Here is a 25,292-nt window from a genome sequence, read left to right as displayed (position 1 = left end):
CTGCTGCCTGCCCCTGGGGACTGCTGTTATTTGGGCATTGCTGGTCCCAGGGCATCAGGAGGCTGTGGGTGTCAGAGTGAGAGCGCGCCGACCTACTCCAGCCCCAGCACAAAGCGTTTCATCGCACCCAGAGGAACAGCTGTGCCGAATGAAATGGAATTCACTGTTTTATTTCATTGGGTTTTGCTCAGAAAGGAGAAGAAAACACCTTCACATTGCTAAGAATTGTTTTGTGCTTTATTTGACTGAAATACCAAGCTCTTTCCCAGCAGGAAACTGTAGGAAATTGCCAGCAGGTAGTTTGTTCCTCTCCAGGTAAATTAGATGTCAGTGGGGAAGTCTCTCCTCCTGTAACAGCTGGTGAGGAGTTATTTCTTCCACTGTCCCTACTCTTTGCTCTAGAGGGACTGTTCCCATCCTATGCTGACCCTAAAGAGCAACAGACATCCCTCCCTCCAGCCCTACAAGTAGTCGTCACATCAGAAATCCCAAGGACTTCTTTCTCCTAAGGAGGAAGCCTTCTGATGTATGTGTTGTCTCACCTGCTTACATCTGCACCTTTAGCCTCTACCTTTCACACCTGGCCTGAGAAAGCATTACAGAATATCGCAGGAGGAAGCAGCAATCATCTGCACAGCACCTGGCAGAGCCAGCGCATCCTCCTGCTCGGGTGCTGACAGTAAGTGCAAGAGGACAGAGACATTAGAGGTGGAGTTTTTACTTCAAAGAATGTTTTAAGATGTAAAACACCGACTATATTACTAAAGAACATTCCTTCACACTTAGGCAAAAGCACATTTTCAGATTTTGAGGCTGAGAATCATCACAAGGAGATTTACTGAGCAAGCAGTTAACTCGGAAGAGGAAGGGTGTGCTGTTACATCTGGTATTAAAAGAAAATAATGGTCTAAATAAAAACAACATCAACAAACCTCTCATAGTTGACAGCTAAGACAAGACAGAAAAATCTCAAAAGTCTTCCCTCTGGAAGACCTAAGTTTTAAAACACATTGTATGAAACTCGTCGCACTTGGAAGGTCAAGATCCTGCCATGCCATGCCTGTCCCAAAGGCTCTCATCTTCACCTTTTCTGGCTGCTCTGTGCCCTTTGTTTTCTCAAAGCAAAGACCTCATGATGTGGCCTTTCAGATTTTGTGTTGCTGAATTCTTTGTGCAGTTATGATCTTACACGGACCTCAAATTGCCCAGGGATTTTCCATCCCACTTGCTTCTGGGAAATAAAATCCTGACAGTCTTTTTTTTTTTCCTCCTCTGTATAAAGTGGGATTTACACAGCTTTTCTTTGCCTGTGGGTTTGTTTTTTACACTTAAACATCATTTTTGGCTTACAGCAGGACAGAGCTCCAGAAGCTGCAGTCTTTAAAGCATGGTTATTTAGCACCCCTCTCTGGCAGCTTGTATTAAATAGACTAAAATGGGCTTTAAAATACAGAGAGAAGAAATATATTTTTAAAATGTATTACATATAAGATTGAGAACAATGCCAATGTATCTTTCCCTTTTAATTTCCCAGAAAACTGTAGTATTCTTTAAAAATAGTCTTTCATGCAAAGAGTTGTGGTGCTTCCAAAAACACCACCTCTGGTCTCTTTTATTTTTATTTTTATTTTTTTTTCTAAGAAGCTAAATTAAAATGTTTTATTTGAAAAACGTAACTATGTTTTAGGTCACTAACAAGTCAAACTCACCAGTCCATCCGCAGTCCCCCAAGCTGCCCAAGGCAGTTTCTAAAAACTGATACTAACATTTCATCATGGAGGTCCTCTCTGTCAGAAAGCAGTAAATTTACTGCTTCAGGTGTGATGAGAAACGACTTATATTTTAGTGCATTTTATGATTTTTTTAAGCTGCAAATCTTTTTTAAAAAGAACACAGGATTCTATGTTGTTTGTTTTTTTTATACACCCAGTCCGGGCAAATTTTAAAACATGGCTTTTATCAATGGGTATACTGGGCTGTAATTCTTTTACTGGCATGCTTATACTGACAGCAGCCTGAGCCAACTGTTTGCAGCCACTGTTCATTCACAGCTTGCAGGGCAGTACCTTTATTTATTGATACAATAAGCTCTGTCAACACGCACGCTCCATTATATCATCCACTGAAACTCTTGAGGATCGCTCCTGACCTCAAAGGCAAAGTGCCACATATTCAAAACATATTACTGGCATGAAAGGCCTTACTGGGGAAATCTACTGTTTCATCTACCACGGTTACATCTCACTTACGGGAACATTAGCGGCAGTGCCTGCAGGTTATTATGCTTTGTAGTTTCTGTGATCATATTTCCAGCAACTGGATTCATAAACTGAGCTGTTTCCAGCCCCACCAGAGTATTAGGATGACATTTCCTTGTATGCCAGGATTAATATCTGGATGCAGGCTTTTAATTAAGATACACCTCTTTTCTTCAAAAAACGCCTGAAACAGAGCATCGATTTTGCTGGTAACCTTTGAAATTTGGTTTGCTGAATTGTAGCATCCCAAAGAGTCTTGGTATGTCTCACATTTTCCCTAAGGTTGTTTTCAGGTAGAGAACCCAGGCCAGACCCAGAGTTACTAAGGGACATGGTTTAGTGGTGGGACTTGGAAGGTCAGGTTGATGGCTGGACTTGGTGATCTTGAAGGTCTTTTCCAAAATCCTTGGTGATTCTACAGTTCTGTGATGTGAAGCCTTCCCAGCAGGGGGAATTTGGGGTGCAGTTTGTTAACAGGACTTATTGTTGTCCTGGTGACTCCCAAGCCTCACAGCAGTCACAAGAACACGTGGCCTCCCAAACAGCACCTTCAATCAGCAACCTAAGAAAACCCTGCTTTGTGAGGAACTAGAGGAAACACATTCACACACACAAAAAAAATCAGTGTGAAGAATTTTAAAACCAGCTCCTTGCATTGCCTAACGAGGAGCAAGGATGCAAAATTTCTCACCTTTCAGACGAGGAACTTGTCCACCAGGCCAGGGAACACTGAGGTAGGTCTTTCTCTTCTCCTGCTGAAATGGTTGCATTTAGTATGCGCAATTGCATCCGTACTGTAGCAATGAGCAAAATGTGGCATTCACTTATAACATCTTTTTTTTCTTTCAGAATCAATGCATACTTTATTACCTAAATAATGGAAATTACCTACATAATGGAAAATGGCAACAAGATAGACCAACAATTCAGGATAAATTACATACATACACATCAGTGGCAGTCTTCTCCAGTGAGGACAGACACAGATGCTTTGGGCCCACACCATGCACCACGATGCTCCAGGAGTTCCAGTACAGTTTTGGAGGCATTGACCTTGTACATGAGTACCTCTCAAAACTAAGTGACTGGGAAAACTAGAAGTAACAGCATAAAAACAGCATAAAAGCTATGGTGGATTTATATCTATGGTTTATTTACATTGAGGGTGTGCAAATGTCATAATAATTTAAAAAAAAAAATCTAATTATGCTTTAAAATCTAAGCCCTATCCACTGTGGGTTTCATTTTCCATCTGTAAATGTCAGTAGCAACTTCCCATTTTTGAATATATTTTGTGCAAATGAATATATCAGAGACTGAGAAGCACTCAGAAGGTACTCCAACTCGCCTAAGATTTTTTTTTCCTCTGAGAAACCAATATTAGCAAAAAACCTTCTGTAACTTCAGAGACAAAACAAACACTCCAATCTCAAACTCTATCCAGACAGACAGGGAAGTTATTTCTCACATATATATATTTGCGTTGTGCATTTGTATGTTTTAAATTATTAGAGGTATAGAACGATTTGACCTTGGGGCAAAGCTTGGATGTCATTCATCGACTGTGAACACGGCCATAAAACAGCATCTGCGTTTCGTACTCCTCAGTACAGTTCATCAGCCTCGCCTGCTGTGTTTCTAGATGGCAGCTAGTAAGAATCCTTCGCCGGGGTTTGTAAGCCAGACGAGTGTTTAACAGAATGACAGGGGGGCTAGCAAGCACTGGAGAGGAGGTCGTGACACAGTTTGGCATTTCTCACCTCTCCAGCTGTTCGCACACCTCATCAGGACAGCCCAGCTGGTTCTCCCAAACTGCACCGGGATCATCACGTTTCCCCAGAAAAGCAAGAACCTCTACGCTGCCAAACCTCAAAGACTACAGATCCAATTCCTCAAGAGCACAGAACTGCTGTAGTAACACTGATTGTATGTCAAAGGCATCCCTGCCCATGGCAGGGGGTTGGAACTGGGTGATCTCTAAGGTCCCTTCCAACCCAAACCTTTAACCTATTAATCAGGGATCTCAAATCCTGGGGACCACTCTTTTCAATCCACTTTAACAGGTACTTCATCAGGTTACCTACAGGGATGTTACGGGAGACAGCTCTGAAAGGCTTGCTGAAGCTGAAATAACACAGCTCGTACTTCACCCACTGATTTTGTTGTAAGCTATCAGGTCAGTCAAGCATGATTTCCCCTTTGTGAATCCATGCTGGCTATTTCTACCCCCAATCACCCTTAAATATCTTGTGTGACGGCAATGAGACGCAGCTTAGGTTTTTCTAGCCATGCAGATGACATAGGGGATGACACTTTGAGCAATTAACCAGGATCTTTGGCAATCTGTAGACACTTTGGTACAACAGAAAGCTTTCAAATCAAGAAAATGTAAAAAATAAGCCCTCACAAAATGAAAAATAATATATATATTTATACACACACACAGCTGAAGGCTAAGACGTGACTGAGGTGAGTTAAAATACCTGTGACACTTGAGGGAAATCCCAAAGATCCAGGAGCAGAACTCAGCATTGCCGGACCTTAGGTCAATGCTTGCTTTTGTCTCCAGCTACACGAAACAGAGGTCATAGTAAATTTATCAAAATGAAGTTATAAGATTATAAAACACACTAGGAAATGCTTATTTTCAGTACTTTAACCCTCTCCGGTTCAGCAGGTGCTCGATTTGCCAGTCATAGCTGACAAAAATGAAAGCTGCATCCTTCGAGCGCACCCTAGTGAGAGTAGTGCTGAAGCCTTTTTCCTGGTTTAACATCCTGAAAGCATCTCTACCTTGCAGTGCTTTGCTACTTTAACGAAAAGGTCTAGATTTAAAAAATATATACAGGAAAATAAGAAGAGACGGGTGCCTCGGTACCTTATAAAAATCCTAACGGGTCATTGGCCTGGCTGAATTACACCATAATATTTTCTGCAAGTCTTTCACAATGGTCTTGAAAAGCGGACTTTTTTTTTTTTATTGTCCTTTCTATACAGAAATGATGTTGCTACTGTTATGGAAAAGGTTCGTGTTTCCATAATTTAGAATGAGCCAGGAAAGTCCACAACATGCTTCATTTTGGAAGAGCTGTCTATTTCTATTTCTATTTCCACAGCATGACTCGAAATGTTTCTGTCATCAAATATGTTGGCAACGCTACCCTGTTAGCAGAAGGAGATGAAGATAAAAACATTACTGAATCCTTTTACCATTTCTCATGGTAAAGTTATTTAAAGACATAGTTAAGAACAAATACACCAAGCATATACTGAAAGGCTCTAAAAAGGCAAAGGTTTTGCAAGGGAATGGATGTCACAGTAGCAACTACAGAATCTGTAACAAAAGAGACCTTTTATTAAGGTATCAAAAGCATTTTTTCTGCAAGATAAACCTCTCAGAAGTGTTCATTTAAAAGCACATAGCTAATGTAAGCTACAGTGAAACATTTTTTATTTTTATTATTTATTACCACTATTAATTCTCCCTTTTCGGGAGCTACTGCTAGCTGTTCCTTTGTCATTCCTTGAACTCCACTTGACTGTCAGGTTGTGACGTGCACCTGTGTGCTTATCTGGTATCTAATCTTTAGGGTAACTCACACAAAATGATTCCCTGCACCTACAGGTGACTCTCCATCACTGGAATGAATCTCATGAAAAAAAAAAAAAAAAAAACAAGAAAACCCCTTGTTCTCTGAGATCACCCTGTCCTACAATTGAACTAACAAAGTCCCTTCAATTGCTGCCTGTTGCAGAGCCCCACACAGGTGCCTGCACCAGTTCTGTTTTGCTGCTGAGTCCTGCAGGGCCCACGTGGACCCCCAGGCTAACACGCGCACCCCAATCCTGGTATCACACAGCATTATTCAGTCCCCAGCCGTCACAGCACAGCACATCCTCCGGCACTGGCCAGGCACAGAGCTACAGAGGGCAAACTGCTTCACCATCTCCAGCGTCGTCCCCAGCAAAGTGGCCCCACCACAGCCAGCAAAGTCCACCTCTCGATGCAGTTTTGCAATGCTCACGAAGAGCCATGCTTCCCATCAGACAGACACAAACGGCCAAGTCAGTGGCACAAAACCAAACAAAAAGTACAACCTGTCATCATGCTAAATCTGCTCAGGAAGGAGCAATCAGGCAACAAATGCTGGGCCAGTTTTCTTCTCACGAAAGAAGTACCAGTTAGATGCTGGCTTAGTTCCTCTGAACCTTTCCCTCCTATGTTACAGGCTGCTTTGGCTGTGGAACTGGCTGAATTCGCTGTTTGAGCCTTTCCTGGCCAATTAAAGGTTTACATACCATGTATTCCTTCCTACTGCTATGGAACTGAAGAAAAAACATCTAACGGGGAACGCCCTGTGAATAAAATAGACAAATCTTAAGTATGGTGATGTATGACAAGTCGTATCGCCTGTCCAACACAGCATTCACACTCACCTAGTTTTTCCAATCAATACATGAGCTAAGATATTTTAAACAGATGCAATCATTTATGCTTTTCCAGATGAATGTGGAATCTGACTCCTTGGTTTTAATAACAAGGGAGGGAGAGGAAAATAAACAACACAAGCGCTTAAGCAAAGTATTTTATTTCTATGAACTTAGCATTTCGTTTCTTAGAAGTCACACAAAACACCTTCAGAGAACGTCACCCCTTAGAGAACATTTCCCATTAGTTACAACTGCTGAAAATACAAAAACGTTTGAAACTTGTTTTAACCTGAAGCTCTTGAAGTTGCTTTTGTAAAGCTTCATCTCCGTTGTTGTAACTGAACACCAGTCACAAGCAACAAGAAGTTGTAGGTACTTTCCAAATCATTAGTAACGTCAGATAAAATAGCATGTAACAGGGCAGGATTGCAAAAATATCTCAGAAAGTTTTGATTACAAAGGTTATATTGGAAAAAAAAGACAGTGCTACATAAAAGCCTATAAATAAACCAGTCAGCAGAATCAGTAAATGGTTGCACTATGACAGCAATTGTATTAAATAGTATTTAGTAGACTAGTCTACCAAACCATATGAAATAACTCTTTAGAAAATAATTCTTTAGAAAGGTTATAGTAGATATATTCACTGAATACTTTTGTACTACAGCATTCATATTATGAATGGAACTGTTCATGGCTTGCACATTTTCTTTGGTACAACGCACTTAAAATGAATGCAGGTTGGCCACGTAGGTAAATTAAGTGCCCATCAAGGCAGACACATCCTATAAAGTCCACGGTGACACTGACAGCAATTCCCACACTGTATGCATGTGGATCATGTTTAAAAATTCTTCTCTTGTAGCCTGTGGCAACAAGAGAGATTCTCCAATTCCTTTAGCAAGAAACTGCAACTCCTTCACCTCCAAAGCACACTGTGAATCATACATGTAGCTTCCTCAAGAGACATTATCAATATTGCTTCTTCTACCAGCAGCATTACATAAAGCCGGAACTGAAAAACAAAACCAGGCATATGAACTGTACCATACTCTGAAGAAATAAAGCTGAAACAGAGAAAACAAATCTGGAAATCTTCTCAACTTGAGAGTTAATCACAATAGTACACATATTGACTGATGTTACCAGTGATTCCACTTACACATATAATTCCAATTTCTCCCATGAAGATATGCTGAGAGAGCTGGGGGTGCTCAGCCTGAAGACGAGAAGGCTCCAGGGAGACCTCATTGCACCTTTTCATTACTTAAAGGGGGCTTATAAAAAGGATGAAGAGCATCTTTTTGCTCAGGCAGGCAATGACAGGACATAGGGGAATGGTTTTAAACTAAAAGAGGGGAGATTTAGGTCAGACGTTAGGAGGAAATTCCTCACTCAGAGGGTGGTGAGGCCCTGGCACAGGCTGCCCAGAGAAGCTGTGGCTGCCCCATCCCTGGAGGTGCTCAAGGCCAGGCTGGATGGGGCTTTGGGCAACCTGGGCTGGTGGGAGGCGTCCCTGCCCATGGCAGGGGGGTGGAATTAAATTATCTTTAAGGTCCTTTCTAACCCACCCAAGCCCTTCTATGATTCTACGAAAAAGAAGTCTAGGAAAAGGAACTTAGTAAGAACTTAGAAATATTACTCAAAACTTAAAAAAATAAAGGGGGGGGGGGGGGCAAACCAAAAGTCTACATCCCAGAAATGTCAAAGCTGTCCTGCTGATATTTGTGGCAGTAAGTGCATCTATGTAGCTCCTGAAGTTTTTCATAATCTAGCAGTTATGTATAACTTGTGTACAATAAAATCTGCTTTCAATTGCAACAAGACATTAACCAACCAGATTTTATCCGCAGTAAAGTTGTAACCTATCAGGATCAGAAAATAATAAATTAACTGACAACATTTCTTGTTTTTGTTACTTTATTTAATGTCTATTTATGAAGATGAGCATGTTGTTCTGGAGACTACCTTCAAATGTCTAAAATCTCACAGTTTGTTCAAGCCTTTGTTTTTTGGTGGAGAGGGAAGAAACATCAATATGCTCTGAAACTGAGATGTGCATCAGGTCATACTCCGCACTTGGTGTAATTTTACAGCCAATTTTATCAAGCTCTCCTCTCAAAAGTCTACAAGAGGAAGACACATCTAGTGTTATGGGACAACAGCAGTTGGACAGCTTCATAAAACTAACATACACTACATTCAAAACCTGAGTGCTGCAATCAAATACTATTTCTGGAATTCCCTGGGTGAATTTCTCTCCCTCTCTAACTTCTCCCTCTCGCTCTATTCTTGAACATTCACAGTTTCTTCATTTCTGATATCAAAGCACAGGAATTCAAGTCGAAAATCTTTTTCCCTTAATGGGGGGAAAGAAAAGAAAAAGGAAAACTCATAGAATAAACAGCAATTACTCTAAATGTTAATCTTAGAGCCAGAGATCCAAGCATGATAGTACTTTACCCACTTCTATTTTCTTAGCACATAACAGAATAGGAGCACACTTGTATCTTTTCTAAAAGATTACTAAAAGTTGTGTTATAAAAGTGACACGTAAAGCATTTTTAATTGTCATTTCTGGTGACTAGCATCAGCACTTACTTCTTGCGGTCCTTGTCTCTCTTCAGACTAACAACAGGAGTAGAGACAAACGCTTGTGCTTGCAGTAATTCAGCATTAGCTTTCTTCTTATTAAACATAGCCATGTCATCTTCTAGAGCTTTTTTATTTTTCTCTAATTTCAGTTTCTCTTCTTGATGCTTTAGCATAAGATGATCAAATTTACTCTGTATCTGTTTAGAGAAAGCACAAAAAATGCATTTCCAACTCATAACACAAGGTGGGGATATCACAAAACAAATGCACAGCAATTAAACTAAAAGCTACCGCAGCTTGCATTGCAAGTCACACAAAATTGCAGTTTTTTCCCCAAACTGAGAAGACTAAAAATCAACAAACCAGAAGAATAATCTTGTATATCAGATTGTTGTCCTGGATGCCAGGTGACTGCATACAAAGTAAGGGGTGAAAACCATGGAAAGCACTAAGTGTTAGATTTACTATGGGATATATCTTTATTAGATCAAAAATAAGTTCTTTAGACAGGAAACAATCATCAACAAAACTATTAAATGAGGATGGGTCAGGCAAAATCTGCTTCCCTATAACCAGATGGACTAGAAACCACACATACTTTAGTTATGCAGGTATGTATTTTAAAATGTTTATTAATTACATGTATACATTAATATGTAGACACACGATATATCTGGTTGGGAGAGTTTCTTGTGAGCTCTCAGCAGTTAACTGCTTTTCTGCAGCAATAACTCTCTGATTGTTCTTTTGATGTGTTAATGGATCCTGCTCTTGGGATGTACTGGATCAGCTGAAATATACTGTGTAGCGGTGCATGATAACCACAGGGTGCTGCATGCCTCACTTCCTCACCTCCCATCTACCTCCCACGCTCACCTAAAATCCTGCTTTGGTATCCTTGTGACCAGCTGGATCAAGATGCTGATCTGCCTGAAAACTGTAACCCTACCAAAATACCCCTGGATTTCAGCTGTGTCGTATCTCTGATCCAGCTGAAAAGACTGAATGTTTACAATTGACATGCACAGCTGCAGACTTTTGCCTATCCTATATAGCAGAGCTGTCAGATTTTATAACCATGTGTATGTATGTATGTATCCTTTCGTTATTTATTTAATTACAACAGTTAATCAGATGCATTGCTGTACCAGGTCTGGCTGGGATGGAGTTAGCTTTCCCCACAGCAAACATAAGGTCCTAAGCAGTCCCAAGCTTACTTGTACCACTCAGGAGCAGTAATGCTGCACACTGCGACTACAAGTTTCTTCTAAACGAAGGACATGAAAGCAATCTCAGGTACAAGAGAAACTCCTGCTTTTCTTTCATTTCCATACACACATACATGCTTCTGGGAGAGCAAGTAGTGAGAGTATACCACACGTGTTCTTTAAAAGTGACTGCATTATCATTTTCTTGCATCAGGAACTGGGAAAACTAATATCCATAATTTGATGGCAGTATGCAGAGTTCACAGACACTGCATGGTAGAAAGCATAGAAGGGAAAATATCAAAGGGTATCACAGACACTGTGCAAGACCTAGCTGAGCCTATCTGGAACACAGCCAAATACTATTCCAACTGGATAGCCTTGTGCTCAGAAGGATTGAGCCTGATTTTTTTTCCTCCACCCAGAGCACAGAGGATTTAACAGGTTCAGAAAACAAAATACTCCTCGTATTTAAAACGTGCATCTGAACATCATGCAAAAAAAAAAAGTGCTACATCTTTGCTGGGAGACCGAGATACGGAAAAGAACATTAATAAACAAACAGATTTCCAATTTCAATTAAACCACTGTTTGAATATAAATACATATGACCATGACAGAGTCTGGCAGAAAGTAGATCAGAAGATCCTGTTTGGCTGGTGCAGTTTAACAGAACTAAACCTTCAACAACATATTCAAGAAACGTTCCACATTGCCAAATTCCAGGTATTTGACATTAGACAGGGATCTAGAAGTTGTGATGCATTGATTTTTTCATTCCCTGCTAAAACTCTGAAGGTAATTGGAAGCAGATTTAAAAACAAAACAAACTAGCAAAAAAAAAAAAAAAAAAACAAAAAAACAATGCTTTCAAACCTCTCAATGTGCAGGTTGAGAATATATTAAGTAACTGAACCTGGAGGTCATGCAAGCATACATGCCCTACTACCCGAGAAGAAAAACAACCCATGGGATTTTTTTTTCCTGAAATCTCAGTTTCACAGTGAAATGATTCTGTAAAGCATATCTTTAGATTACTGACATGATGACCTTACACCCAGAGTAAGGTACATAAATTGACTAGCATCTTCCAAAGCACTAAATAAGACCCTTTCCCCTATTTTCAAAACGTTCCAAAACTTACCACAATTTAATCCATCTACTATTGTATTTTAACACTCAGACAACAGCTGTTATGGTAGTCTTTTCTGCTTAAAACTTCGCCACTAAACTCATTTCTACCACAATGTACAAAAAATTGCAATTGCATGGTACAGTAGTGACTAGGCCACGGTTAACCATTATGAATTGCCGAAATGTGATTTTTAGAGGCCCCAGGATGCAGCCTATTCTTCCAGCACCTATGCCTGCAAAGCACCTACTGTACTGATACACATAACCATTATATTCATCACTCCTTTACATCACCATATTTCTTCCTACTCTACTGACTTGGTCCCAGCTCTCCACCAAAACTTACAGATCATAAACTCTCTCACCCCCAAAAAGACTGATTAGACTAGCAAGTAAGTGTCGATCTGCTAATCTAATCTGTGTAATCAATCTACTTTTGATTTTAAGTATTACTGCCACCTAAATATTAGACAATTATAAAGGTCAACTAGTGATTTTGCTAAGAACAAATCACAGCAAACAAACTTGAGACAGATAGGCATGCTTACTTCTTGCTCTGCTTCTTTCAATACTGTTTCTTTTTCCTTCACTCTCTGCTCAAAGTGTTTTCTCATCTCCTCCTCTTTTCTTTGCAGCTCAAGGTGGATCTCACGTCTCTTTGCCTCATAGGCTTCCTGCAGACTGAAGTCCAAAAATGTTAGCAAGTCTCTGGCATAGCTCTTTACTCAATCTGGAGAACGAACAATCAGGAACATGATTTAAGCAACTCATATTCATCTGAAATAATAACTACCACAGTTCTCCAAGTAAAAATTCATAAACAAACTTCAATAGGAAGTTTATTTCAGTAGGAAACTTTCCTAAGGAAACATCCCTACATCAAATTATTTAAGCTAACAGCTCCAGGGCACTTGATATTACAAAGTAAATAAAGCATGTTAGGAAACTCGTGTTCTAAAAGACTGGAGTGTTAGAACTTTCTGCCTCCAACACCAATAATCTTTTTCTTGAAGTTACTTATTAATAAAGGCACTAAAATTGCCAGAAAAAATCCCCCCAAACTTCTGCCAAAATTAAAACCTCAGTCTTTAAATAGGATGTTACAAAAACAACACATCTAGAGCATTAACACAGCACACTGGTCGTTCACCCATCATATTATGCACTTGACTAGCCGTATGCTGGACATTTTGTCCAGAAGGATGCTGTCAGAAACAGTACCAAAACCTCTGCTGAATTCCAAAAAGATTACATCAACTGGCTTCCCATGGTCAACTAGATGGGTAACCTTCTTATAAAAGGAAATTAGGTTTGTTAAACAGGACTTTCCCCTTGTAAACCTGTGCTGGCTGTGACCAAGGACTGTGTTGTCTTTCAAGTGTTTTTCAGTAACTCCCAGAATAATCTTCTCCATAATTTTAACAGGCACTGAAGTTTAGACTGACCGGCCTGTGATTACCAGGATCTTCTTTCTTGCTGTTCCTGAAAACTGGGACAACACCTGCCAGCTTCCAGTCAACTGGGACCTCTCCAGATTCCCAAGACCATTAAAAAATAATTGAGAGGTCTCACATTGACATCAGCGCTTATTTTCAGCATCTTATTCCTTTCTTCCAATTTTTTCTAAACTTGCTCTACTAGACATCAACGTGCAAGACAATTTTCTTTCCTTTGAAAAACAGGCACTTGAAATTGAGAAACTTCTTTTGTATCAAGACATATCATAGCACATTAAAAGGTGTTGATAATTTCTACAAATACTACCACAGATTTGGTATTTTCTAGGTACACACCACAACTTTCTATCAACACTGTGGAGACAGGAAAGTTGTTCTTCTCAGGTAAAAAAGAATACAGCCTGTGTACAGATGTAATTCATACCCCAAAGAGCAGGCTACATTTGAAAAGCATGACTATGCAGTGATGCAAGTCCTCCAACAAAACATTTACCACACAACTTCTTCAACTCACAGTACCACAAAAGCAGAACTGGTGGATCAGAGCTGTGATTGTTGGTATTACAAAACCAGAAGGATCTCCCCAGTGTCTTGTAGGGCTTACAAAAGCATCAAAATATTGATAATATTCTCTTTATTCTGGGGCTATAGCATTCAACACTTCCTGCAAGCTGACTAGTCAGCCTTTCTCAGTTATCATGAGTTGCTATTCCTTTGCCAGGAATCTCATGTCTTTCATTCTGATGTAAATATATGTTTTATATATAAAAATATAAAATACTTTTAACTGCTTTATAGTATTAATATATTAATTTAAATTTAAATGCATTATACACACACTTTTGTACCCATTTTTAAGTCTCATTCTTAATTTTTTTTTACAACTTTTATTGAAAGGGTTCTTAAATAGAAGGACTTATGAAACAGGACATCTAAAAACTTAGTAATTTGGAGCAACAGCAAGATGAAATATCTCTTATTTATTTAAACTTATGATGACCGGACAATTTCCTAATCCCCAAGTTACATAGTTTTATTAAAAATATAAACAAAGAGAGAGAGAAATCATCTTGAAATAGCACATGCAGACTTAACGTTTTCTACGATTACAAAGTCAAAGCACGTTTCCTACCCTACATTATTTGAGCCACAAATCGCAACTAAGCAGGTTCAGAAGAATAACTTTCTGTTTTGTTTTTTAAATCAGCTGTGAACTAATTTAGGTCATCCTGAAATTGTATCTACTACTTGAAAACAAGGGCATGGTTTTCACACAGGTATATTAATTCACACTATCTTTGAGTTCAGCATATGCACTAACAATAAAGCCTCAGTACTGGATATTCAAATGCTAAGTCTCACTACGTGCCAGTACTGCTAGCAAACAGACTGCTTTCAAGTGCAATAAACAAAAAAAAAAAAAAAAAGAAAGAAAAAAAAAACAACATGCTGCAATTGCACCTTTATTTCAGTATGTGCACATTTTTAGACTCAGTCTAAGTTAGCTTATCAGGTAAAATCAGTGAAGGAGCTGTCATGATATTAGCAACATCTTAACATTGCAGACTCTGGATTTACTAAATAATCAAATTACATGTTCAAAGAATGTGAGAAAGAAAAATGTACTTTTAAATCCTCCTCCTCCTCAACTGAATTGTTTTGGAAAGCACCGAGAAAATTAAAGAACCTTGTGTTCGGCATGTCAGCAAGATAAAGACCTAAAGAGTCTTTGGTTTTAGCAGCAGGGATGGGAGGTGGAAATAGCTCACCAGATTTTAAGCCAAAAGAATCTTTTAAACGTTAGCACATACACTACTTGCAGTGAAACACTTTTCAGTTTACCTGAAGATTGGTCTCACTGTTTCTCATACAGCACATTATGGCAAACAGATTCATGTATCCTCTCACTCTTCTTGGTTGGACCCCTATAATTTTATACGCTATCCCCTGTTTGTGAAGAAAGCATACACCTTACTAATCCATCACATAGCTCGTAACAGTGCTATCACCTACCTTTCTACAGAAGCAAAGCTGTGACATACAGTTTTCCTATCTGTGTAAGACTTAGAACATGGATGCCTAAAAATAAAGATGCAAACCAGACATAATCTGTTCATAAATAAAGACTCTAACCGAAGCGAATTCAGCTCTCAGTGGAACACAACTGTTGTGTGCTTTGTGAACTCTGGATAAAAGAGATACTCAAGTAATGTTTTACAGTTTGTTCATTTAAAATAATTGTCAACTTTGAAAAATGCAATTGGAACATTATGTGTACAGTTCCAGTATCAGTTAAAGTATACCAGAAAAAAAAATTAACTAGAAAAAAAAATCAACTAAAAAGTTAACTAGTGGCAGGTACTGTTAGGAGTCCCTTGACTCAGTGGATGACCTGTGTTGATACAAAGCAATACTTAGGATGTGGTAGGTTTAAATATTACTGTTTTCCCAATAGGGACTTGAAAAGCATGTATTTTAGATGGGGTTCAGTCTTGTCATAAGGAAGACAAAATATTTAGCTCGAATGCAAACATCGACAGTTGGTCAGATGAACTCCATTCCCAAACTTCTTGAGGAAAGAAGTCTAATGGCCTTTCAGATATAGTGGTTTCAATGTTTAGAATCACAGAATCATTAAGGTTGGAAAAGACCTCCAAGATCATCTGGTCCAAGCATCCCCCTACCACCAGTATCACCAACTAAGCCATGTCCCTAAGTACCACCTAGAAAATACAGCTAGAGTCATATCAACCCTCCTCTGCACATGAACTTACTCATGTTATTGAATCCTTCCTGTTTTTCTCTCATCATCCTCAAAACAGACTGAAAATCAACATGTTTTTGTTGGGGAACTGCTAGGTCCAAATATTCCAGTTTTAGGGAGGAGTAAAGCACAAAATATAGATGGTTGCTCACATACTGAGAAACTGAGACATTTAAAATGGACAGATTGTACTCAACACAGAAAAACAACTAAAACCGAAAATAATTAATATCAGAGAATCCAAACACGCAAGCATACAGTCTGAATATCAATCATTGGCTTTTTTTCAGTAGACCCATGCATATCATTTTTCTTCTTTAAACACTAGCACGTCCCTTAGGCAACAACACAGCTTAGATTAAAAAATGGATTTACAAAATGTCCAAATTCTAAACAGTAGTAAGCCTCTCCTCCCTTGCAAACATCTAAGCTTCCTAGGCACATATATATTCACACACACACACATCTTTCTTTATATTCCAGCATGATCAAAGAAACACAAACCTTACACATTAAGAGACAATAACAGAAGAAATTCCTAGATTTTACATCCATCAAGTTATGCACAAAACGCTTAAATCATCCCCCAAGTATTCTGCCATCCATTCACTTCATTACACAAATTTAGCAGTAACATGCTTTCCAAGCTCGTTGCTGACTGGCTGCTTTTCATGGATCAGAAACCAAATTATATCTACATGACTATGTTTAGCCTTAGATGGGTTGTATCATATGATGGATTGTTAATTTTTAAAATGGTTTACCATATATTGTAATTTAATCTGATATGGTAAATATGTAACTGGAATTCTTATGACCTTTTGGAGTAATACCCACTAAATGACTGAATTCTTCATTAAAAAAAAGTTTTGCATATTGTTTTTGCAAAGCATATGAATTTGATTCATTAAGCTCCCACATACCCATTACTTTCAGTTATGCTAGTTATTGTTATCCAATTTGAATATATAATGGTTTAAAAAAAATCCCAGTATAAGCAAGATGTCCTGAAAGCAGCAAAATTAATAGCCTACATACTGATGGATGATATTTTATATTCTGTTATTCTCTCAGTTATTCTGAAGACTGAAGTCCTACCTACATCTTTATACCTTTTTAACTATACAATTAGAATCCCTTCAGACTTCTTAAGTATTGTTTACTTAAACTGGGAGTACCCTCACGGATCTTTTACGTGCAGCATCCTTAGGTACTTCCAAATCACCCACAACCCTCTCATAGGATTACAATACGACCAAGTTCCCCAGAATTACAGAAGACAGTACTTGATTCATTCAGAGGTAAGAATTCACTGGTAACTAATGCACGCTGGCTGGCCAACATCTGGTAAGAGCCAAGATCTTCTGTTTTTTCCTGCAGTGAGAATATCGATTGGATAATCCCCTGTAAGCATCCAACACTAGCATCCAACTGATGTTGGAAAATGGACAGCAGGTTCAGAAGTTATTAGGGAGAGACTGACACAGTGCAAATTTTAATTTCCCTGGAATCTGGTTAACAAATAAGTTAATTTTTAGAATGCAGTTGCAAATAAACAAAAGTTAGTATGACACAAATTCACAAAAAAAAATAGAATTATGGATTTGTTATTTTTAAGAGTGTACACCAACAGTCATTTCAGACTGCTCCTGACTTTATTTTCCCTCCTCACACCTAAAAATAAGGGTGCAAATATATTTTCAATTGCATCCTGAAAACATCTTTTTCCACATCTTTCATGAAAATATGATGTACATCTGGACATAAAAGACTTCAAGCATCCCATGAAAAGTAAAGCTTGGAAACTTTTTCCATATGTAAGAGCTAAAAGCTTTACAGATGTCTGTCTGTAACTTATCTCACAAGGTACCTGAAAATCCAAGAATTACTGGTTTTGCATTGTACTGGCATACAGTTTTGGGTGAATAAATTACTATTTTACTTTTAAATCCAAAAGAGTTGTACCGAAACTCCACAAGTAGTTTTTTCACAACATGCAAAAAGGTAGGGCATGTTAGCTACTCAAATGCTACAAACACCAGTGCTGCCAAAACAATTCCTCAAGTTTAGCAGAAATTTTCTAAATTTACATAAAACAACCCAATCAGATGACCAAATTTAGCATGTAAGCATAGAATCATAGAATCATAGAATATCCTGAGTTGGAAGGGACCCTTAAGGATCATCAAGTCCAACTCTTGACACCGCACAGGTCTACCCAAAAGTTCAGACCATGTGACTAAGTGCACAGTCCAATCTCTTCTTAAATTCAGACAGGCAGCTACATCACAGGCATAAAATACAACTTTTCAACATGTATTTAGACCATTATTTATACAAGAGACGTGGAATTCTAAAAATCAGTTATGCACTGCTATGTGTATTAACTAGACTTTAAAGCTCTTAGAATCCATACATACATTGTAAATATATTTGAGGACAGATAAGATAAATATTGAGTTCAATAGTACATATTTGCTTAGAAGAACATGATAGTCCCTATCCTGAAAGATACTGAAATCCAGAAGTCAGCAAAATGGGAACCACCAAACTTCCTCTATGGAAAGAGACATTTTCTATCACAGCGCTGAGGATACCACACTTGAAGGTTTCATTGGTAGCTCCATAAAGCACCTTTGGCACCTGTTAGTCTGCTAATCACACCACATACAGATCCTCTGCATTCTCTTCCCTTTCTTGGTATCATAAAGCTTCTCTCCCAGAAGACCAAATGCCTTCTCTGTCAGACCTCAATGTCATTCACTATGCCACACATCCTAGATCCAGTCCCACTTGTTTCTTCCTGTCTCAGTAAGTCTGGGAAAAAGTTATTTTTTCTAGATTCTTATGCATGTTTATTCTCATCCTTCCAAAACAACTACATTTTCAACAGACATGAGTCACCAAAACCAATTTCTTACGAGCACTGCCTTGCCCCAACATTCTCAATAAACTGATGTATAGCGAGCCCTACATAAAAACCAACACACGAGAGGGAACTCAGCTTTTCTCTAACTCCATGAAGGAATTTATTTCTAAACCAGCTTCTGATGTGTAAAATACTATGACATTCTGATATAAACCTGCCACTTTACACTGTAAACAAAGTGCCAACTGTTTAGGGGTGTTGCAAAGACAATTTTTGAATTTGTGGCATAAAATGTACTTTAATGTACATGTTATTTTTTATAATTTAAGAACGCTTATCTTGAGATGGCTGTAAACTGTGAAATTCAAGTTCAGAAAAGCAAAAGGTACTGCAGTAAATACTGCTATAAACACATCTATAGAAAGGCTTTCCCTGGATAAAGCAAGTAAGATATCAGCTGTTAGTGTATGATCTTAAACCCAAAGAAATGTCTGTGGTCAATTTCAGTGGGCTTTAAACCTCAGTCGCCTTTGGTCCTCTATTCATGAAAAGGATTTGTTCCCTCCTTAAGTCCAGTGTCTTCCTTGACAACATTACTCTTATTTATAATTCTTTGAAAAATGTATAAATTAGATCTAGTCAAAGCAAAATAAATGCTGCAACACACTATGAGTTACAGTAATTACAACTGCTTTACAACTTCTGCATGAAGTACAGGTGAAAGCAAAGAACTTAAGCCACTAAAAACAGTGATTTGGAGGGAAGCTATCTATTTTTACCAGAACAGAATGGGTAAAGACAGTCTGGATCACTAAGTAAAACAAGTAAAAAAACCTGCTGGTTCAAAGCACTAGAAACTGTTTTTAATGCAAATCCATATTTTGTTTTCATGTCTTGTTTAAGTGGGTATTTTCCAAAGTAACTATGCAATAATACCATTTTGCTAAATCATGAAGACTTTGAAGACTTCTGAAGCATCAGTTTTTCCCTATCAGCATGCTAACAACTGGCCTACTTGCAAAATACAGTCCTACATATAAAAGGACCAAAGGAAGTTGGAAAAGGAAAAAGGAGATGACAAATTGAAATAAAAGATTATACAAACTGGATATAGAGATTGTAAAAAGCTTTACTACATGAAACAACCAAGTGTTTCTAACCCCTAATCCTCTAACAACTTCCTATAGGCTAGCAAGAGACTTCTTGACCTGAAAAGGCTAGACACTTGTTATTACTGCAGATAATGTGGGAAGTCAACGGTGTAACCAATGATTTTGCAAATGTTTTGGTTCATTTCCTTTCGAATTTTGAGTCCAACCAAACCATTGCTCAGAATCAGACATTCTCAAGAGAAAAAGTAAAACAGCATTCTAATGTACAGTGAAAATATTTTAAAAGGCGTAAGGTGTATGTACCTGAGGAAAATGAACATCCTCAACGCTGAAAATTAAAATCTTCACGATTATTATAACAGATATGTTTCAGAAATACAACTAGCTCATACGTCTGTAAAAGCAATGCTCATATAATCCCATATCCTGCTCCATTAAGACAACTGAATGAACATGTACGTACTTACTACAATTAAAAAATAAATAAATACATAAAAATTCTCTTTCTTAGAGGGACTGTATGAACCTTTTATGTATTAACCTCTTAGAAGACCAAGTATGAACCTTGTTCTGCATCGCATTGATACAGTCAAATGAGAAGTGAATGAAAGCTGAAAGCCAGTGCTGTATAAAAAAATCTTTACCTTATTGGTTTGTTCTCAGGGCCAATGTCTCTGAAGCCCATCTCTTCCAGTCTGCAGCGCCTGTACCGCTCATAATGGCGTGCATGAGTCTGCTCTCTTAAGTCTTCCATATTTGTGCAAATAAGCATCTCACGAAGCTTCACAAAGTCGCAGTGGTTCTCATTTTCCACTAATCAATTACAAGAGGGAAATGTAATTATTACATACAAGTATATAAATTATCAATCTGTATTTTAAATAGCATTGAGATCCTTTTATTTTGTTTACCAGCTATACTTCCAGGAAAAGGTATCTATATTTGTTGTACCTCTTAGACTTCCCTGTAATTTGTAATACAGACATTGAAGCACTAACTGTAAGTACCAGTAAACATGTCCCAGTATGTTCTGATTTCCCATTTGAACTGAACAACAATCAAATTTCTCTCTTTTTCCTCTTCTGTTCTGACAATTATGAAATTTTAACATTTGGTAGCACTGGTGGCACTGCCACAATACTAACCTACCTAAATATTACACATACCACCTCACAGCTTGATTCCAAGGATGCATCAGTGTTGAAACTACCAGTTACTGAAGACCTCAAATATTCATTACTAAATTTCCTAAACTCTTTACCCAAAATACAATCAATGACATGAGTGGCTAATAACAGCCACTTTTAAAATTAGTGAATTCTACAATTTAAAAATAAAAAAAAAAATAAAAACATAAAAATACCTTTGAGAACTCAGTTACCTTGTACGATGCCCCAAGGGTACTGACGAGCTCTCACCATTTTGTTTCCAATTTTCACCTTTTCCGTACTTCCTACTACAGCAAATGGCAAGTGACCCTGTAAAAGCCACACCAACACAGCCTTACCTCTCCATGTTCTTACGTCAGAACTGAAAAGCAAACACTTCAAAAATAAACGGGGGGGGGAGGAACGACGGACATATGACACAACACCATTTCAGAAGAAGGCAGTTTTGAGCCAAACCCTACTTCTAAGGGATCTGCTTTGCTATGCAACCCACTCATTCAAAAGTTACACTGACAAAGCCAGGAGTGGTGACTGGTAGACCAGACGGCTGTGCTGCCATTAGGAGGAACCCGTCAGGCTGGAGAAATGGGCTGACAGGAACCTGGTGATGTTCAACCAAAGGAAATGCCAAGTCTTGTTCCTCAGGAGGAACAACCCCATGCTCCAGCAGATGCTGAGAGCTGCCTGTCTGGAAAGCCTATTGGCAGAAACAGACACGGAGATCCTGGTGGACAACAGGTGGAACCTGACCCAGCAGGTCTGCCCTTACAGCGAAGTAGGCCAACACCATCGTGGGCTGAATCAGGAAGAGCATCACCAGTAAATAAATGTCTCTGCCACTCTGATTTGTACCCAACCAGAGCTTGAATCAGCAGCATCAGCTAGGAAACAATCACAGGTCTGGACCTGAGATGTTGTTACTGCTATGGGCTCTGCCAAGTGACCAGAAATACAGGACTGGGTGCTGCCTGAGTGCTGACCTGCTACAGCTGACCTAATAAAAATATGTCACCAACTGGGAACAAATCTTTAGAAAAGCATGACAGTGCCTAAGTATCAGAAAACAACCTCTGCCCACAGAAGGCTCTGTTTCTGAATGATGTTCAGAGTCCCTGGCACAAGGGATGGAGGCTGGAGCTGCAGAGCCGTATACTTCCACATCTCAGTTCCTCCTCCCTGCTTTCAAACTCGAGTACACGCTGGGATAAGATACAAACATATGCAGATGAACAGTAGATACAAGCAGAGTTCTCAAAATACTCCAGTCTAGCTTTACAAGCTTGGTTTAACCTGTCAGGTACCACTGGGACAATCTGAAAGCACAGCAGTAAAAAAGCCTAAAGTATATCTGGTTTAGTAATTCCCAAAGATAATTTGTGCTTTTTTGGAAGGACAGCAACAGATAAAAGGAAAAGGCAAATGAAAAAAAAAAAAAAAAAAAGATTTGAAATCATAAAGACCAGAGAAAACTGAAGAAGTGAGGCGTTTTAGTATCTTCCATAACAGATGTAAGATAACATTCACTTTAGAAAAGAGCAAATCCAATCTGTCCACTAATGCTAGTAATTATGTTTTAATTATCCAGAAACTAGGAAAAGTATTTCTGAGGGAGATCCTCTTTTCTGTTACTGAGCCAGAAAAGAAAACATCTCCTAAAACAAGCAACATCTGAGGGACAAGATGACTGGGGGAAAGGGAGGGCAGGGAAGGCCCAAAAACACGGGAGCTTTTTAAGGACAGAGAAAATAAGTATCAAACTTGCTGCAAATACACATCCATAAGCCTCAGAATAATCGTGGAAGAATGAGCATGACTCAGCGCTAGAGAGTGATGCTTTAATACTGAAATATTAACGTCAGTGCCATTTACTTACATTCATGACGGTATTAACTTGAGACACAGTTTCATCATCAGTTGGGAACTGGTATATCTGGACATCGTTGCTAACTAATTCACTCATGAGTTTGTTCTTGAACTTCTGCAGTTCTGTTTTTGAAATGCTGTCTGCTTTGCTTATAATTGGTATAATGTTCACCTGTTAACGACACACATTATATGGAATGTGTAAGACTTCAGTTTTGAGATGACAACTTTTATGAACGTAATTGTTTGGTGATAAGCTCTTCAAAACTTTCCCCTCAGTCTAAACTTTCCCATCAATATCTGATGAGTTTCAACAATAACCAAAGAAAGCTTCACAAACCATTAAAAGAAGTATTAATTGGCATCATCTTAACAAAATATTAACATATTATTTAATGTATTTCCTCATAAGTGACTCTGAGAAAAGAAGAAGGAAGGAGACCTCATACAGTGGAGTACTCAAAGCAATGTCTACCTACTACCGAAATGATATTAACTATTTATATCTCTGTTAAAAATAGAATATTTTTTTAGTTCATTGCACTGGGATATGTAGTTTGGGTGTTAAATGAAAGTTGACGGTTTAAATGCACACAGAAAAGGAAGCTTAACACCAAGCTCTGCCAACCCCTCAGCCTCTTCCCTGGGCTCACTCATTTCAGGTACAACACCCTGTTCATCTCACCACTGTCACCCACAGCTCTTACTCTAGCCCCTAACACAGCAGTGAGTTTCACAAGCATCTGCTGAGTGCAGGAATGACCGAGATTGGATAATCAATCTTGCCTACAAGTTTTTACAGTAACTATTCAGAATTCAGCATGCAATCCTTCTGCTGTAAAGTGCCCTCTTTGCTAAAATGGTTATGACAGTAAGTCAGTATTTTTAAGAATAATTTGGCACCTATTCTCTTCCTATTATCACATCCAAAGCAGGCACTTTTCCTAACAAGCTCCAAAGAATTAAAGTCAACGTCCAAAATTCTGGTGAAACAATACAAACAATTCTTCCAGATTTCAGAAGATTTGAGAGCTTTGCATAGTTTCTTGATTATAGATACCAAAAAAAAAGGAGGAAGAAACTCTCCCCAGTATATACAAACACATTCTTTTCATTGTTCTGACTATTCTGTCTGAATGGAAATTCCTAAGCATGGAATTTCAAATCCCAATTCAGTAATTTCTTCTGAGACCATAAGACAAAAAGGCTTAAAAAAAAAAAAAAAAAAAAAAAAGACTGAACTGTGTCAAGAGGAGAGAAAAAAAGTAGTAAGTACTAAATCAAATAAACAACCCTCCTAGAAACATAGCTGATTATGCTCAGAAGTGCTTGCAAGGCAGGTATGCGTAAGGCCTAGCATGTCAGTATTTCAGGAGTATTTCAGGAAAACAAATCTTGTGCTCTTCCCCTAACTCTGCACAAAACAAATGGTGTTTCAATTTCAGAAAAAAAAAAATCTCTCAAAATCAGTATCAACAAAACCAGCATTGTTTTTCTTAAACTAGAAGTTTCTCGTCCTCACTCGTTTTATCTTCCTGCCCCTAGGGCTCTTCCCTTCCCAGTTTCTTCTAGTGCAAATACCTTATTTACAATTAAAAAGCTCGATCCAGGTGAGGCAATTCTGAGATTCAATGTTGTGAAATAAGTCGTCTCAATGTCTTAAGCAAAATTTCAGAAAGATGAAAGTATACCAACAAAGTACAACTTCTAAGACTATGGCACAGCATATGCAGCCTAAGTACGTATGCTGTAAAACATCCAAAATCAAAATGCTTTATTTTTTATTTTTGATAACTGAATTAACTTAAAATTGAATAAACGAGAGAAACTTAGAGATCCAACGAAATTAGTAGAGGTATGTCGATTTAGGTTTTCCACTGTGTAGCTTTAAAAATGGATGGGAGAGAATCCTGGAACTTAAATTAACCTTGACGCTGTCTTCTGAACACAAACCACTCACACCCAGGAGGGACTGGCTGGACAAAGAAAAGCAGAGGAAGACTGCTGTGGAGGCAGGTAACAAAAGAAAGCAAGATCGCCGCAAACTGATTCCAGCCATCAATATTGATGTTAAATCACACCTGTCATTAAAATTTAAAAGCAGTACTACTCTGACTTTAGATAAGCAACAGAAACAGTTATTTTTTCTTAATCTGTTAAGCAAGATTTATTTCTGCTTGTAGCACTTAAGGTTTTCTTGATTACTAGTATCTCAGCACTTTCATCCAAGAATGTTAAATGAAAGCACACACCTGTACTAACAGGAGGCTTAAAGGGTTTTGATTTGGACCATGTCCATATGTGCCCCAAGTCCCAGTGCTCCCTTCTACACCTGCTGCTCACTTGGACACCAACTGACTCCTTCTAGCTTTCTCCACTGCTACAACTCCCACTACTACAAAACTGAATTTTGCTAGAAGGCTATAAGCCAT

General features: G+C 38.5%; 1 protein-coding gene across 6 annotated transcripts in view; it reads right to left on the bottom strand.

Moving 5' to 3' along the window:
* Nucleotides 1-6,831: 6,831 nt before the first annotated feature.
* The window catches only part of SEPTIN10 (septin 10), a 28,731-nt gene continuing 10,270 nt past the window's right edge, over nucleotides 6,832-25,292 (bottom strand). For all 6 annotated transcript variants that reach the window (XM_068679295.1, XM_068679301.1, XM_068679303.1 and 3 more), the window contains 6 exons: nucleotides 22,871-23,032; nucleotides 21,210-21,306; nucleotides 20,473-20,641; nucleotides 12,175-12,307; nucleotides 9,291-9,481; nucleotides 6,832-7,704 (listed from right to left, as the gene is read on the bottom strand). In XM_068679295.1, coding sequence (XP_068535396.1) covers nucleotides 7,689-7,704; nucleotides 9,291-9,481; nucleotides 12,175-12,307; nucleotides 20,473-20,641; nucleotides 21,210-21,306; nucleotides 22,871-23,032 — 768 coding nt within the window. In that variant the 3' untranslated portion in view covers nucleotides 6,832-7,688. The remainder of the gene's footprint in view (nucleotides 7,705-9,290; nucleotides 9,482-12,174; nucleotides 12,308-20,472; nucleotides 20,642-21,209; nucleotides 21,307-22,870; nucleotides 23,033-25,292) is intronic.

Source organism: Anas acuta, chromosome 1 (genome assembly GCF_963932015.1).
Source record: "Anas acuta chromosome 1, bAnaAcu1.1, whole genome shotgun sequence".
Classification (NCBI taxonomy): Eukaryota; Metazoa; Chordata; class Aves; order Anseriformes; family Anatidae; genus Anas; species Anas acuta.
The sequence above is the reverse complement of the archived record's forward strand: the minus strand, read 5'-3'. Positions and strand labels throughout refer to the sequence as shown.